At 37.8% G+C, this 17,221-nt stretch overlaps 1 protein-coding gene and 1 pseudogene across 5 annotated transcripts in view; one reads left to right on the top strand and one right to left on the bottom strand.

The window, feature by feature from the left end:
- LOC105886949 overlaps window positions 1-1,917 on the bottom strand; it is a 3,724-nt pseudogene extending 1,807 nt beyond the window's left edge.
- SFMBT1 (Scm like with four mbt domains 1) overlaps window positions 1-17,221 on the top strand; it is a 157,391-nt gene that overhangs the window by 76,682 nt on the left and 63,488 nt on the right. For 4 of the 5 annotated variants that reach the window (XM_003789384.3, XM_023513023.1, XM_023513024.1 and 1 more), the window contains exon 2: window positions 2,704-2,852. In XM_003789384.3, coding sequence (XP_003789432.1) covers window positions 2,825-2,852 — 28 coding nt within the window. In that variant the 5' untranslated portion in view covers window positions 2,704-2,824. Of the gene's footprint in view, window positions 1-2,129; window positions 2,171-2,703; window positions 2,853-17,221 lie in introns of all 5 variants that reach the window. The other variant, XM_023513022.1, reaches the window with a different exon arrangement.

Below are 17,221 nucleotides of genomic sequence, written 5' to 3'. Positions count from 1 at the left end.
CATTGTTGTTTGGCGGGTCTGGGCTGGGGATTCGAACCCGCCACCTTAGGTGTATGTGGCTGGCGCCTTAGCCGGTTGAGCTATAGGCGCCGAGCCCAAAGAATATATTAAAATGTAAGCTTAAGTGATTAAAATTGTTTATGAGAATCAGTTACTGGGGACTCTTAATATATACTCAAAACTTTTTTTTTTTGAGACATAATGTATGTTGCCCTCGGTAGAGTGCGTTGTGTCATAGTTCACAACAACCTCAAACTCTTGGGTTTAAGCGATTCTCTTGCCTTAGCCTCCCTCTCTTGCCTATAGTCCCTCCTGTAGCTGGGACTACAGGCGCCTACCACAACACCCAGCTTTTTTGGTTGCAATTGTCATTGTTGTTTAGCTGGCCCGGGCTGGGTTTGAACTACCAGCCTCAGTGTGTGTGGCCAGCGCTGTAACCACTGTACTGCAGGTGCCAAGCCAAAACTTTTTTTTTTGCAGTTTTACCTAGAGCCGCCCTTGAACCTGCCACCCCTGGTATATGGGACTAGCACCCTACTCCTTGAGCCACAGGCTCTGCCCTTTTTTTCTTGAAATAGAGTTTCACTCTGTTGCCCGGGTTGAGTGTGTGTGGTGGCATCATAGCTCACAGCAACCTCAAACTCTTGGACTCAAGCAATCCTCTTGCCTCAACCTCCTGAGTAGCTGGAATTACAGGTGCCCACCACAATGCCCAGCTTATTTTCCTATTTTTAGTAGACATGTGAGCTTGCTTTTGCTCAGGCTGGTCTCAAACTCCTGAGTTCAAGCAATCTACCTGCATTGGCTTCCCAGAGTGCTAGTATTATAGGCATGGGCTACCACACCTCTTCAAAATTTTTTGAGAGGTATAGAGTTGTAGAATATCACCTTCAAAGTTCTGCTATTAAGTACCCAATCCCACTTCCATAGTTTTCTATATTGTTGCCCTTGCATTTAGTTCATGCCATACCATCTTGAAGCAATTCCTTTCCTTTTTTCATTTACTTTTTTTTTTTTTTTAGAGACAGAATCTCACTTTATCACCCTTGGTAGAGTGCTGTGGCATCACAGCTCACAGCAATCTCCAGCTCTTGGGCTTAGGTGATTCTCTTGCCTCAGCCTCCCAAGTAGCTGGGACTACAGGCACCCACCACAATGCCCAGCTATTTTTTGTTGCTGTTTGGCTGGGGCCAGGTTTGAACCCACCACCCTCAGTATATGGGGCCAGCGCCGTCCTCACTGAGCCACAGGCGCTGCCCTTCATTTACTTTTTTATAATCTATTTGGCACATATTAAAATAATACCTTAGATTGCTTTACAGGTATGTAAAGCAAGAAAAAATACGACATGGATGAACCTAAAAAATATGCTATGTGAAATAAACCAGACATGGAAGACTGCATTGTATGATTCCATTTATGTGAAATATTCAGAAAAGACAAAAATCTCTAAAGACAGAAAGCAGATTGGTTGTTGCTTGGGTGTAGGGATGGAATAGGGAGGAATTGCAAGGGGGCATGAAGTTTCTTTTGAGGGTGATAGAAATACTTTAAAATTCAATTATGGTGATGGTTCCACAACTCTGTAAATTTACTAAAAATTACTAATTTGTACACATAAAATGAGAAATTTTGATATGTGATTTATATCCCAATAAAGAATATAATGGGTTCAGACTTGGCGCCTGTGGTAGCTCAGCGGCTAGGGTGCTGGCCACATACACCAGAGCTGGCAGATTCAAACCTCCCAGGCCTGCTAAACAACAATGACAACTACCAAAAAAAAAGTAGCTGGGCATTGTGGTGGGCGCCTGGAGTCCCAGCTACTTGGGAAGCTGAGGCAAGAGAATTGCTTAAGCCCAGGAGTTTGAGGTTGCTGTGAGCTGTGACACCACAACGCTCTACCAAGGACAACATAGTGAGACTCAAAAAAATAATAATAATAATATAGTGGGTTCAGAGCTTATTTTGGAAGGTTTTCTTTGTATTATGAATATTGATTAATCTAGTTGATATATTTGGTTCTTTGTAATATTCTGGATAGATAAAGTAGAAAACTAACTAAAGTAATATACTGTATCCTGATATTGAGTAAGACAGAACATTGAAAGCTAACTCTTTCCTTCCAGGAAACCATTAAGAATTGGAATTTGTATGGATAGGAATTGTGGTAAGTATGGTAATCCAAGCTTAAAGGATAATGATGCAGGTACATGTTCATTTGTTGTGATTTTGTAGATTCTTTATCAAGCTCTTGATAGCACTTACTCTTTACACACAGGCATGTGCACACACAAACAGACACACATGCATGGACAAATCTTTACAATTACAAAAGATACAGTATAGGATAGCCAGGTATAGTGTGTGCACTCAGGAGACTGAGGCAGGAGCGTCGAGGGCAGCCTGGGCAACATAGTGAAGCCCCCATTTCTTTTCTTGTTTTTTTTTGCAGGGCTGGGTTTGAACCCGCCACCTCCAGCATATGGGGCCGGCACCCTACTCCTTTGAGCCACAGGCGCTGCCCCTGAAGCCCCCATTTCTTAAGGGAAAATTAGAAGAGATGTCAGTTTTCTCCTCTTACCCATCTATTCTGTTAGTCTGTTTTTGTTGTATCACATCTTTCAACTCCGCTGAGTACTAATTTTTATGAGTAAACACTCTTGGCTTCAAGCTATTGATGTGTTCTTTTTGATTTTTCAGGACTTACATTTGGATCTTTGGATGCCCATTGAGCACTTGAAATCTGCAAGTAATCTTCAGATCATAGCAGAATTGTAGACTTTCCTTTGTGTTGGGAGGAAATAGCTCATATGCTGTGGATATGAACGGGGAGCAGCAGCCTGATGCAGGTATTTGTCCTCCTGAGCAGAATTTATCTTCTAGAATACAAAACTATGTTACTTGCTTATGTTTATGGTCTGACTTATCCTACCACCGAACTGGAAGCTCTTTGAAATCATGAATGTTTTTTTCATTGCCATCTCCAGCACCTAGCAGAGAACCTGGTGCTAGGGGTTACTAATAATGTTTGCCAAAAAATAAATATTGTGGCTCGGCGCCTGCAGCTCAAACGGCTAAGGCGGCAGCCACATACACCTAAGGTGGCGGGTTTGATTCCAGCCCAGGCCCGCCAAACAATAATGACAGCTGCAACCAAAAAAAATTAGCCAGGTGTTATGGCGGGCACCTGTAATCCCAGCTACTTGGGAGGTGGAGGCAGGAGACTCGCTTGAGCCCAGGAGTTGGAGGTTGCTGTGAGCTGTGACACCACGGCACTCTACCCAGGGGGACAGCTGGAGGCTCTGTCTCAAAAAAATAAAAAATAAATAAAAATAAATAAATATTGTGAACAGACTTATTTTTTAAAAGAACATTGGGTGGCACCTGTGGCTCAAAGGAGTAGGGCGCCAGCCCCATATACTGGCGGTGGTGGGTTCAAACCTGGCCCTGGCCAAAAAGTGCAAAAAAAAAAAAATTAAATTTTGATGGTTATTTTCCAATTATTTTGAAATAATTATGGATTTAACAAAGTTGCAAAGATAGTGTTTAATAATAGGTACCATATTCCCTTTACCTATTTTCTCCCATTAGTTATATCATGTATAACTATTAGACAATAGAAAATCTAGGAAATTGATTTTGATATAGAGTGTGTAAAATTTGTCATTTTATCACATGTATACCAGAACTCTTATCTCTCTTTCCCAACCTTTCCTCACACCTGGAAACTATTAGCCTTTTCTCTTTCTCTATAGTTTTATCATTTACAGAATTTTATATAAATAGGATCATCCAATATATGACCTTTTGAAATTGGCTTTTCTTACTCAAAATAATAATAGCTTTGAGATCCACCCAAGTTCTTGTGTATATTGATCGTTTTTTCCTTTTTTTGCTGAGTGGTGCTCCATGATGTATTACAGTTTGGTTAACCATTCACCTTTCATGGTACATCTTGGTTGTTTCCTGTTTTGGCTATTATAAGTAAGTTGTTATGAACAATTATGGACATAATGTTTTATTTTTCTACGATAAATGCCCAAGAGCATATTGCTAGACAACATTTAGTAAAGAAACTGGAAAGTTACTTTCCAGAGTGGCCGTACCATTTTACATTCTCACCAGCAATGTATGAAAGATCGTTTCTCCATGTCTTCGCTGTTACTTGGTATTGTCATTATTTTCTGATCCCTATGTAGTGTAGTGTAGTGTAGTGACAACTCATCACAGCCTTAATTTGCATTTCCCTAATGGCTAGTGATGCTGAACATCTTTACATGTGCTTACCTGATATTCCTACATCCTCTTCAGTGAAATATCTCTTCATGTCTTTGGCTCATTGGTTTGGTTTGCTTTTCATCAATATATATATTTTTTGTTGTCAGGGTTTTGTTTGTTTTTTAAAAAAACAACTTTATTGAAGTGTGATTTCCTGTGTTCTAATTCATATATCATAAAATTCACCCTTTTTTGAGTACACAATTTAGTAGTTTTTAGTATATTCACAAAGTTGTGCAAAGATCACTGCTATCTAACTGCAGAGCATCATACCTCCCCCAAATAAACCATTAGCAGTGGTTTCCTGTTTGACCCAGTTTCTGGCAGGCATGAGTCTACATTCTGTCTCTGTGGATTTACCTATTTCTGCTTTCTTTGATTAATATTTACATAGTACATCTTTTTCCTCCTTTATTTTGGAACATGGCTATCTCATTATATTTAAAGTAAGTTTCTTATACCAGCACGTAGTCATTTTAAAAAACATTTGGTCTTCTAATGGTGTATACCATTTATACTTAATGTAATTATTGTTATGTTAGGGCTCAAGTTTGCCTTTTTGTCTGTTTTCTGGGTTTTTTCTCCTCTGTTTTTCCCCCTGCTTCCCTGTGGGTAACTTGAACAGTTTTTAGAATTTCATTCTGATTTCGTCTATAGTGTTTTGAGTGTTTCTCTTTGTATAGTTTATTAGTAGTGCTTTAGGTATTATGTAAACATAACTTATCATAATCATTTTATTACTTTTAAGCAAAGTACAAAATCTTTCCCTCACATCCCTTTACCCTCGTTATTTACAGTATAATTATCTTAAATATTTTCTCTACACAATTTGAGAACTGCATTATTATTAAAATTTTTCACTTAAATAGTGAAACATAATTAAGGATACTTAAAGAAAATGTGTTATATTTTTCAATATTTTTACTATTTTGTCATTGTGCTTTCCTGATTTTCAAAGAGTCCTCCTTTTGTCATAGCTGAATGAACAATGGAAAATGTTTTTAGAAATTATGTAAGCATGTCTGTTAAGCATAGAGCAATTCATCAGACATACTTGGACATTATAGTAAGGGACTAACTGTCCCAACAGGAATAGCTTCAACTTAAAATGCTACACCTGTTCTAACCAAGGTTCAGTAACTTAACTTGAATGGATGCTTTTAGTTTTTCTATGCTTTTTGGTTAATGTCAGAATTTTAAAAATGTTGATTTTCATCGTTTAGCCGGTATTTTGCTGCTTTTAAGGGAGAGGGGGTTCACTAAGGTATTTGCTCTGTCATTTCAGAGGTTGATTCTTCTTTTGTTTTAAATATTTTTAACTCATGGATTTAAAAAATGTATGTGTGTGCATGTATTTGATGAGTTTGAATCCATCCATTATTCATTTGATGATCAGATTCACCATTTTAAAATGAATTTTTGCTTCCTGTGTTCTTTTGGTGTAATGTCTTATAAAGTTTTGGTATGTTTAGTCCTTGCTTTCTGCTACAGTAAGATTCTGGGGTACCTCTTTTATATATCTTGCCTCAAACTTGAGATTTCATTTCTCTCAAGAGCTCCTTTTTAAAATTATTTATTTATATTTCAGGTTATAATGTTTGCTTTTGTTAGGTAGAGTCCCTCTTATAATTGTGTCCCACCCCCAAGAGATGTGCCATATACCCTAACATTGTGTCCATTAAGTGGGAGTACCCCATCCTCCTCCCCCCTTCCTCATCCTCCCTACCCCCTGTTTTGCCCTGTCTCCACCTTGAATTGATTTCAATTTTTTTCTTATGTGAGCATGTATTAGATCATCTACTGGCTTCATATTAGTATTGAGTACATTAGATACTTGCTTCTCTGTTCTTATGATACTTTACTAAAAAGAATGTGTTTCAGCTCCATCCAGGTTAATACAAAAGATGTAAAGTCTTCATCTTTTTTAATAGCTGACAAGTATTCCATGGTCTACATATACCATAGCTTGTTAACCCATTCCTTGGTTGGTGGGGATTTAGGTTGTTTCCATATTTTGGCAATTGTAAATTGAGCTGTGATAAACAGTCTAGTGCAAGTGTCCTTATGGTAAAATGATTTTTTTTTCTTCTAGGTAGATGCCTAGAAATAGGATTGCAGGATTAAATGGGAGGTCTAATTTGAGTTCTCTGAGGATTCTCCAATACTTCTTTCCAAAGAGGCTGTGTTAGCTTGCAGTCCCACCAATATTATAAAAGTGTTCCCTTCTCTCCACATCCATGTCAGCATCTGCAGCTTTGAGACTGAGGTGGTATCTCAGGATGGTTTTGATTTGTATTTCTTGGATGATTGGGAACAATGAGCATTTTTTCAACTGTTTGTTAGCTATTCATCTATCTTCCTCTCAGAAGGTTCTGTTCATGTCTCTAACCCAGTGGCAGATGGGATTGTTTGCTCGTTTTTTATTGATTAATTTGAGTTCTCTGCAGATTGTAGTTATCAACCCTATCTTAGATTCATACCAAGCAAATATCTTTTCCCATTCTGAAGGTTGTCTTTTTCCTTTAATTGTCCTTTGCTGTGCAGAGCTTTTCAGCTTAATTAAGTCCCTTTTGTTTATTTCTGTTGTTGTGATTGCCACTGAAGTTGTCTTCTTTTCCCAGTCCGCCATCATCAAGAGTTTTCCCCACACTTTCAAGACTTTTGTCATTTCATGTCTTATATTTAAATCTCTTATCCGTCTTGAGTCAGTTTTTATAAGTGGTAAAAGGTGTGGGTCCAGTTTCAGTCTTTTACATGTGGCTATCCACTTTTCCCAGTGCCATTTATTGAAAATGGATTTTTCCCCCATTGTATGCTTTTGTTTGGTTTATCAAAGATTAGCTGGCAATAAGAGACTAGTTTCATCTCTTGGTTTTCTATTTGGTTCCATATGTCTATGTCTCTGTTTTTGTGTCAATACCATACTATTTTGATCACTATGGACGCATAATATAACCTGAGGTCTGGTAGAGTGATGCCTCCGGCTTCGCTTTTATAACTAAGAATTGCCAGGTTTTTCTCTGGTTCCATTCAAAATAAAGAACTATTTTTTCCAGGTCTTCAAAGTATCATATTGGTATTTTTTTTTTTTTTTTTTGAGACGGAGCCTCAAGCTGTCCCCCTGGGTAGAGTGCCATGGCATCACAGCTCACAGCAACCTCCAACTCCTGGGCTCAAGTGAGTCTCCTGCCTCAGCCTCCCAAGTAGCTGGGACTACAGGCGCCCGCCACAACACCTGGCCATTTTTTGGTTGCAGCCATCATTGTTGTTTGGCGGGCCCGGGCTGGGGATTCGAACCCGCTACCTTAGGTGTATGTGGCTGGCACCTTAGCCGCTTGAGCCACAGGCACTGAGCCTGATGTTGGTATTTTAATGGGGATTGCATTGAATCTGTAGATAGCTTTGGGTAGAATAGACATTTTAACAATGTTGATTCTTCCCAGCCAAGAGCATGATATGCTCTTCCATTTGTTAATGTCTTCTGCTGTTTCTTTCCTCAGGGTTTCATAATTCTCTTTGTAGAGATCCTTTACCTCTTTTGTTAGGTATATTCCTAAGTATTGTGTTTTCTTTGAAGCTACTGTGAAGGGAATTATGTCTTTGATTTGCTTTTCAACTTGACTGTTATTGGCACATACAAAGGCTATTGATTTGTGGACATTGATTTTTATACCTGGAGATGTTACTTTATTTCTTGATGACTTCCAGGAGTATTGTGGTTAAATCTCTGGGGTTTTTCTAAGTATAAGACCATATCATTGGCAGTGGGAGAGAGTTTGATTTCCTCTGTCCTCATTTAGATGCCCTTTATAGCCTTCTCTTGCCTGACTGCATTTGCTATACCTTCCAATATACTGTTGAATAATAGTGGTGATAGTGGACATCCTTGTCTGGTTCCAGCTCTAAATGGAAAAGCTTTCACTTTTACTCCATTCAGTATATTAGCTGTGGATTTCTGGTAGATGGCTTCAATCAGCTTAAGAAATTGCTATCTATGCCTATTTTCTTAAATGTTCTTCTCTGTCCTTAGAAAAGGATGCTGAATTTTATCAAATGCTTTTTCTGCATCTGTTTGAGAGGATCTTATGGTCTTTGCTTTTGCTTCTGTTGATATGGTGAATTACATTTATGAATGTCCGTGTGTTAAACCAGTTTTGCATCTATGGGATGAAGCTTACATGGTGGTGATGTATAATTTTTTTAAATGAGTAGCCGTAATCTATTAACCAAGAAATTTTGTTGAGTATTTTTGCATCAATGTTCATTAGTGAAATTGGTCTGTAGTTCCCCTTTTTATTTGCTTCCTTTCCTAGTTTTGAAATCAGGGTGATGTTTGCTTCATAGAATGTGTTGGGGAAGGTTCTTTCCTTTTCAGTGTTTTGGAATGGGTTCTGCAATATAGGTTCAAGCTCATCTTTGAAGGTTTGATAGAATACTGATGTGAAGCCATCTGATCCAGAGCTTTTTTTGTTGGAAGCTTTTTTATTGTTTTTTTGATCTCAGTGCTTGATATTAGTCTGTTCAAGAGATCTGTTTTTTCCTCGTTAAGTCTAGGGAGATGGTGAGATTCCAGATGTTGGTCCATTTCCTCCACATTGTCAAATTTCTGGGCATAGAGTTTTTGGTAGTAGTCAGAAATAATCTCTTGTATCTCTATGGTATCAGTTGTTATTTCCCCCTTTTCATTTCTGATTGAGGTTATTGAAGATTTTACTTTTCTGTTTCTAGTTAATCTGGCCAATAGTTTATTGATTTATTTATCTTTTCAAAGGACCAACTTTTTGTTTCATTAATTTTCTGAATGATTCTTTTGTTTTCATTTTCATTTATTTCTGATTTAATTGTGGTTATTTCTCTTCTTGTATTAGGTTTGGGATTGGATTGCTCTTTCCATTTCTTTAAGTTGATTCATTAGGTTTTTTTTTTTTTTTTTGAGACAAAGTCTCACTATGTCACCCTCAGTAGAGTACTGTGGCATCACAGTTCACAGCAACCTCTAACTCTTAGGCTTAAGCGATTCTCTTGCCTCAGCCTCCCAAGTAGCTGGGACTACAGATGCCCACCACAACACCTGGCTTTTTGTTGTTGTTGCAGTTATCATTGTTGTTTAGCTGGCCCTGGCCGGTTTCAAACTTGCCACCCTTGGTGCATGTGGCTGGTGTCATAACCACTATGCTTTGGGCACCAGATTCACATTAGGTTGTTGATGGGTTCTCTTTCTGGTTTTCAGATATAGGCATCTAATGCAATAAATTTCCTTCTTAGGACTGCTTTTGTAGTGTCCCTCAGGTTTTGGTAGCTTGTGTTTTCATTGTTGTTATGGTTTTTTTTTTTTGCAGTTTTTGGCCAGGGCTGGGTTTGAACCTGCCACCTCTGGCATATGGGGCCAGCACCCTACTTTTTGAGCCATAGAAGCTGCCCTGTTGTTATGTTTGAGGAAGTTAATGATTTCCTCATTTATCTCTCTTAGACCTGGCTGTCATTGAGCATAAGCTTGTTTAGTTTCCATGCCTTTGTGTGGGGATGAAAATTTTTGTTGGAATGGAGTTCCACCTTTATTGCCTTGTGGTCTGAAAAGATACCAGATGTAATTTCAATTCTTTTAATTTTGTTAAGGTTTGATTTGTGTCCTAGGATATGATCTATTTTGGAGAATGTTCCATGGGCTGACAAGAAGATCGTATATTTTTTAGCTTTAGAATGGTATGTTCTCTGTATGTCTATTAACCCCAGTTGTTCTAGGGTTGTGTTTATATCCCTTGTATCTTTGTTTAGAGGGTTTGTCCCGCTCTGTAACAGGGGTATTAAAGTCCCCAGATTTTATGGTGTTATGGAATATTATATTGCTCAGATCAATCAAGATCTGTTTCATAAATCTGGGAGCATTTATGTTGGGTGCATAACTATTTAGAATTAAAATGTCCTCTTGTTATATTTTCTCATGACCAGAATGAAATGAGCTTTTTTTTTGTAAAGTGCTAGCAATATTTAGAGACCAAACTCTGAGTGCTCGAGTGCTCATTGATACTAGGTTGTCATTTCTTTTAGGCTTTACTCATAGACATAGCGATAAAAATATATGTCTTTAGAAAGTAAATAAAAATCTTGATTTCATATTGATGTTTATAATTTTAACATAAAATTATAGAATTTTAACTAGATACTTGGTGTATACCTATAGTCCCAATCTGAAGGCTGAGGCTGGAGGATAGCTTGAGCCCTGGACCCTAGCCTGGGAAACATTGTGAGACCCTGTCTCAAAAGAAAAAAAGCATTACAGGGTTTTTACTTTTTGATTTTATGCTTGTATCTCATCTCTTTTGGAAACGTCTTTGTTCTTTAATGATGTTAATATCATCACATGTTTGTTTTTGTCCTATGAAAATCCTATAATTGTTTCAAAATAATAACACCAACATTTCAAATATCAGTAAGAGTATGCAGTTAATATATCTTTACAATTTTTGCCTTTAAATATATTTTACTGGTTTTATAGTCAGAGTATTATTTTTGTTTTAAGAGACAGAGTTTCAGTCTACCTGGGCTCAATCAGTCCTCCTGCCTCTTGAATAGCTAGGCCCACAGATAGGCACCACTATGCCCTGCTAATTAAAAAAATTTGTTGTTAAGATGGGGATCTCACTGTGTTGCCCTGGCTGGTTGTAAGTTCTTGGTCTCAGGCAATCCTTCTGCCTTGGCCTCCCAGAGCACTGCCCAAGTGCCTGGATTGTAGTTTTGAATTTGAATATGATTTAAAAGAATCTTGTTTTCTCCTATGATTTTGTCACTGATAGTTAAGATCATTTGTTTCAACTTCTTTATAAAATTTAGAATTTTTTTCTTTCAATTTAATTGTTTCTAAATTGTATAAAGTATCTACATGCTTCCAAACTCAAATTTATATAACAAGATTTTTACTTTCAACTTGATACTGTTTGTCTTTTTTATTTTCCATATGTATATAATCAATTTTGTTACTTTTTACCTTAATCTTGTTTTATTTATTTATTTATTTTATTATTATTTTTTTAGAGACAGAGTCTCACTTTGTTGCCCTTGGTAGAGTGCTGTGGCATCACAGCTCACAGCAACCTCCAGCTCTTGGGCTTAGGAGGTTGCCTCAGCCTCCCTAGTAGCTGGGACTACAGGTGCCTGCCACAGTGCCCGGCTATTTTTTTGTTACAGTTTGGCTGGGGCCAGTGAACCATATACCCTTGGTATATGGGGCCAGTGCCCTACTCACTGAGCCACAGGTGCTGCCCTCTTATCTTGTTAATACCTAAGAAGTATTAACAAATATATATGAGTATTGAATATGTACATATATGTACTCATATATTTCCCATCATATATAAAAAGTAACAAAACAAAAAATGACTTACCAATATATTATGGAAATTATTCCACATCAATGTATAGAGATGATTCTTATTGCTTTTTATAACTGTGTAGTACTGGATATGTATACCTTATTTGTTCATTTCCTTACTGATGGACATTCAAGTTATTCCCGTCTTGGTATTACAAATAGTGCTGCAAAAAATAGCTTTGTACATATGTCTTTTGGGATTTTTGCCAGTATATCTTTGGAGTAGATTTCTAGAAGTGGGATTGCTGGATCAAGGGTAAGTACATGTGTAATTGCTGGATCAAGGATAAATACATATGTAATTTTGCCGGATATTGCAAAATTTTCTTCCACAGAGGGTATGTCATTATGCTTTTACCTGTTTAACTATATCTTACCACAGAGCATATTGGTCAACTTTGGGATTTTTTTCTAATCTGATATCTCAGTATAGTTTTAATTTGCATTTTTCTATCTTTTTTTTTTTTATTGAATGGTAACTATGTACATTAATGCACTTCTGGGGTACAGTGTGGGGTTTTCACATGCAATCTGAAATACTTCCATCAAACTGCTCAACACAGCCTTCATGTCATTTTCTCAGTTATTGCTTTAAAACGTTCACATTCTACTCTTAGAAAGATTCACCTGTACCCCTATAAGATAAACCTCAGAAGTGATCCCTCCAAACCCCCTCCCTCCACCCATTCCCTTCTCCCTTCTCCCTCCCTCCTCCCCATATTCTTAGGCTATTTGGTTGTAGCTTTCATATAAAAGGTATAAATTAGTTTCATAATAGGGGTGTGTACATTGGATACTTTTTCCTCCATTCTTTGCATTTTTCTTAAAATGAGAAAATTTGCACATCTTTTCATATATTTAAGGATTGCTTCCCTTTCTTTGATAAACTCTTTTCATATATTTTGCTCATTATTCCATTAGATCATTAGTCTTGTTTCAGGCAACCACCACCATTCTACTTTTTGTCTCTATGAATATGGCTACTCTTGATGCTTTATAATAAATGGAATCTTACTTTGTAACTGGCTTTGTGGCTTATTTCACTAAGCATAAAGGTTCAGTTATGTTGTAGCACATGTCACAATTTCTGTCCTTTTTAAGGCTGAATAATATTCCATTGTATCTATCATATTTTGTTCATGCATTTGTTGACTGACACTCGGATTGCTTCTAACTTTTGTGAATATTATTTTTTCTTTTTTTAGAAAGAAGAAACACATTTTTTAATGTTCTTGTTAATTTTCAACATGTTCACCATCATTACTAGTACAAAGGGTAATATAATTCTTTAGTTCTTGGAAGACATTTTCAAGCTGATTTTTAGTAATACCAGCAATCAAGCAGATTTTTAGTAATATCAGCAATCAAGTTATCCTAGCTTGTAAGTCTTCTAAAGATCGAGGTTTGGTTGAATAAACATTAGTTTTCACATGTCCCCATAAAAGGAAAGCCAGTAGAGTCCAATCTGGCAAACATGGAGGCCAAGAAAATGGTCCACCTCTTTCCAACCATCTGTTTGGTTTTCTCATATAGAAACTGTCTAACATGCAAAGCAAAGTCACAAGCAGCACCATCCTGTTGAAACACTGTATTCTCTATCAGTCCTAATTGTTCAAGCTGAGGAATTAAGTAATTGCACAGCATTTCTAAACAACTATCACTGTTAACAACACGCCCTGAGTCAATTCCCCAAAGCACACCACATGTTAACTTTGGGAGAATCTCTTTCATGTTCAACAGACGCATGTGAAGTTTCAGTTCCCCAAGTATGGCAATTATGCCTGTGGACCTTGCCACTAATGTGGAATTTTGCTTCATCAGAGAACATTAAGTTACTCAAATGCTTCATCATTCCTGAGCTTTTCTTTGAACTGGTGGCAATCATGCATGACAACCCTCTTCTAACCATACATGATGCACTTGAGTTTGGTGTCCTTTCATGTGAAGTCTTGTCTGCAGTTTCTTATGCGCAGTAGATTTTGAAAGCCTCTAGAGATGCCCATCTTAATGACTTTCCTGGACTTGCCTCAAAGCTTCCTTCTACAGATGCTACAGTATCTTCACTAACACAAGGCCTACAAGACCATGGCTTATGACTGACAGAACCTGTGTCTTTAAATTTTTTCATCAACTTGGATATAGAATTTCTCTGTGGTGCATCTTCCTTGTAATGAGTTCTAAACCATCTTTGGACAGCAACAGTAGATTTTAGTTCAACCAACCAAAGAACACAATTTACTTTCTCTTCTAGTGAAGCCATGGGTCAACAGTGATTCAGAAATAGAATTTCAAAACAGATTGTAGAGCCAGGCCTTTTAAACTGGCACACCTTGCCTTGTTTTCCCATAAAATCCATCTCATCCTTTCAGACAGTTTTGCAACTCCTCCGATAATGACTAGGTGCTGTCGCGGAAAGAATGGCAGCTGAGTGCCCCCACCAAAATAAATCTACTTGATAAAGACTCCACTCCTTTTACACTAGAAGTTTAAAAGGTGATAGACCTGTAGCCACCACTATGAGACAAAGATCTGTGAATATTACTTTTATGAACATTTATGTAAAAATACCTGTTTGAGTGTTTACTTTCAATTCTTTTGGGCATATATACAGAAGTGCAATTACTAGATCATATGATAGTTTAAAAAGGTATTTTGAGGAAGATACATAGTTTTCTATAGTGACTGTACCATTTTGCCTTCCTATCAGCAGTGCACAAAGGTTCTAATTTCTTCACATCCTTACCAACACTTGCTATTGTCTGCTTTTTTTTTTTTTTTGAGACAGAGTCTCACTTTGTCACTCTCAGTAGAGTGCTGTGGTGTCATACCTCACAGAAACCTCATATTCTTGGGCTCAAGCGATTCTTTTGCCTCAGCCTCTAAGTAGCTGGGACTACAGATGCCCACCACAATGCCCAGCTATTTTTAGAGACAAGGTCTTGCTTTGGCTCAGGCTGGTCTTGAACTTGTGAGCTCCGGCAATTCACTCACCTCAAATGGATTGCCAGCATGCTCTGGCCTATTCTCTGCTTTTTTTTTTTTGAGACAGAGCCTCAAGCTGTCCCCCCTGGGTAGAGTGCCGTGGCATCACAGCTCACAGCAACCTCCAACTCCTGGGCTCAATCAAGTCTTCTGCCTCTGCCTCCCAAGTAGCTGGGACTACAGGCATCCGCCACAATGCCTGGCTATTTCTTTTGGTTGTAGCCATCATTGTTATTTGGTGGGTCCGGGCTGGATTCGAACCCGCCAGCTTAGGTGTATGTGGCTGGTGCCTTAGCTACTTGAGCCACAGGCACCGAGCCTATTCTCTGCTTTTTTGATAGCCATTCTAATGTGTGTGAAGTGGCATTTATTATAGCTTTGATATACATTTTCCTAAATTATATCAATGTTGATATACTGTATATCAATATAGTCATGTTGAACACCTTTTCATATGTTTCCATTTTTAAAAAGATATACAACATAATATAGTTTAAGCCTCTTTTATATTTTCTTTCTAGTCCTGTTTTCTTCTCTTTATCCTCAGAAATAACATTGTCGAAGTTGATATCCTTCTTTTTATACTCTTACTAATAGGCATGTGTTCATAAACATTATATTGCAAAATTTTCTTTTGAAGTCTAAATTGTATCTAGCTGTTATATTCATTCTGCACTTGCCTTTTCAGCTTGATACTTTTCTTTTGAGACTTAGCAATGTCAATACTAACTAGGTCATTCATTTCAACTGCCATATAGTAACATTCCATTGAAACATTTCCATAAGCCATCTATGACTTTCAGTCTGCTATTGTTACAAACAACATTGTGGTGAATATCCTTATGTTTGCCTCTTTGTGTTCCAGTGAAGTAAGGGCTCCTCTAGGGTGTACTTGTTGAATAGCTGTTTATTGAGAATTTGCTGTGTGCCAAGCAGTGTTCTGGACAGGGATATAACAATGAGCTAACCCTCCCTAGTCCCTACTCTAAGTGAGTTTATGTGAAGTGGGATTATTGGATTATGAAGTACTTGAATCTTTGTTCACTCAGCAAATATTTATTGAATTTGTACTGTGTACTAGGTATTTTAAGAGTCTAGGTGATAGGCTCCATGCGTGTGGCTCAAGCGGCTAAAATACCAGCTATATACACCTGAGCTGGCAGTTTCGAATCCAGCCCAGGCCCACCAAACAACAATGATGGCTGCAACCAAAAAATAGCTGGGCGTTGTGGGGGGTGCCTGTAGTCCCAGCTGCTTGGGAGGCGGAGGCAGGAGAATCGCTTGAGCCCAGGAGTTGGAGGTTGTTGTGAGCCACTCTACCTAGGGTGACAGCTTGAGGCTCTGTCTCAAAAAGAAAAGAAAGATGAAAGATACTGTGTTTAGTCCTTAGACTAAAGGTAGCAGTAGCTATGTCAGGGAGTAGATTTGGGATATATTTTAAAGATAGTGCCTACAGGATTCTTATATGGATTGGATGTAAGGTATCCAACAGAAGGAGGGAAGCAAGGATAATGACACTTCAAATTTTGAGTTAAAATGTTAATGCTATCTTTTATTCAATTGGAGAGAACTTAGAATCAAATTGTAAACTTAAGTTTGAAATACTATTAAGTATATAAAATGTTTGACATTAGATACTAAATTTCAGTCTAACGTGATTGTAATAGTTGATACCCCCACTGCTTTGCATGACCCATTTGGTGCTTCTTCTGCATGTTAAGCTGCTATTCTGTTGATTTAATTCTCAGCTTGACTGTTGGTATATAGGAATGATACTGATCTGGGTACATTGATTTTGTATCCTGAGACTCTGCTGAATTTATTTATTAACTCCATGAGTCTCTTCATAGAATCTTTGGGGTTTTCTAGATATAAGATCACATAATTAGCAATGAGTGATAGTTTAATCTCTTCTTTCCCCATTTGGATACCCCTGATTTTCTTCTCTTGTCTGATTGCTCTGGCCTGGACTTCTAGCACTATGTTGAATAAAATGGTGACAGTGGGCAACCTTGTCTACTTCCAGATCTAAGAGGAATTTTTTTCTATTCAGTATGATGTTGGCTATAGGTTTGTCATGTATAGCTTTTTATAATTTTGAGATATGTTCTATCTATGTTTATTTTGTTAAAAATTCTTACCATATAAGGATGCTGAATTTCATTAAATGCTTTCTCTGTATCCTTTGAAATCATCATATGGTCTTTGTTTTTGCTTCTGTTTATGTGGTTACTCACACTTATAGATTTGCATATTTTGAACCATCCTTGTATCCTTAGGGTGAAGCCCACTTGGTTATGGTGGATTATTTTTTTGATGTGCTGCTGAATTTGATTTACTAGAGTTTGTTTTTTTTTTTTTTTTTTAAACGGAGCCTCAAGCTATCCCCCTGGGTAGAGTGCCATGTTGGCATCACGCTCAGAGCAACCTGCCTCTGCCTCCCAAGTAGCTGGGACCACAGGCACCCGCCACAACGCCCGGCTATTTTTTGGTTGCAGCCGTCATTGTTGTTTGGCGGGTCCGGGCTGGGGATTCAAACCTGCCACCTTAGGTGTACGTGGCTGGCGCCTTAGCTGGTTGAGCTATAGG

The sequence above is a fragment of the Otolemur garnettii genome, unplaced genomic scaffold (assembly GCF_000181295.1).
Source record: "Otolemur garnettii isolate 467f Iridium unplaced genomic scaffold, OtoGar3 scaffold00032, whole genome shotgun sequence".
Taxonomy (NCBI): Eukaryota; Metazoa; Chordata; class Mammalia; order Primates; family Galagidae; genus Otolemur; species Otolemur garnettii.
Note: the sequence above shows the minus strand (reverse complement) of the source record. Positions and strands in the feature narration are given on the sequence as shown.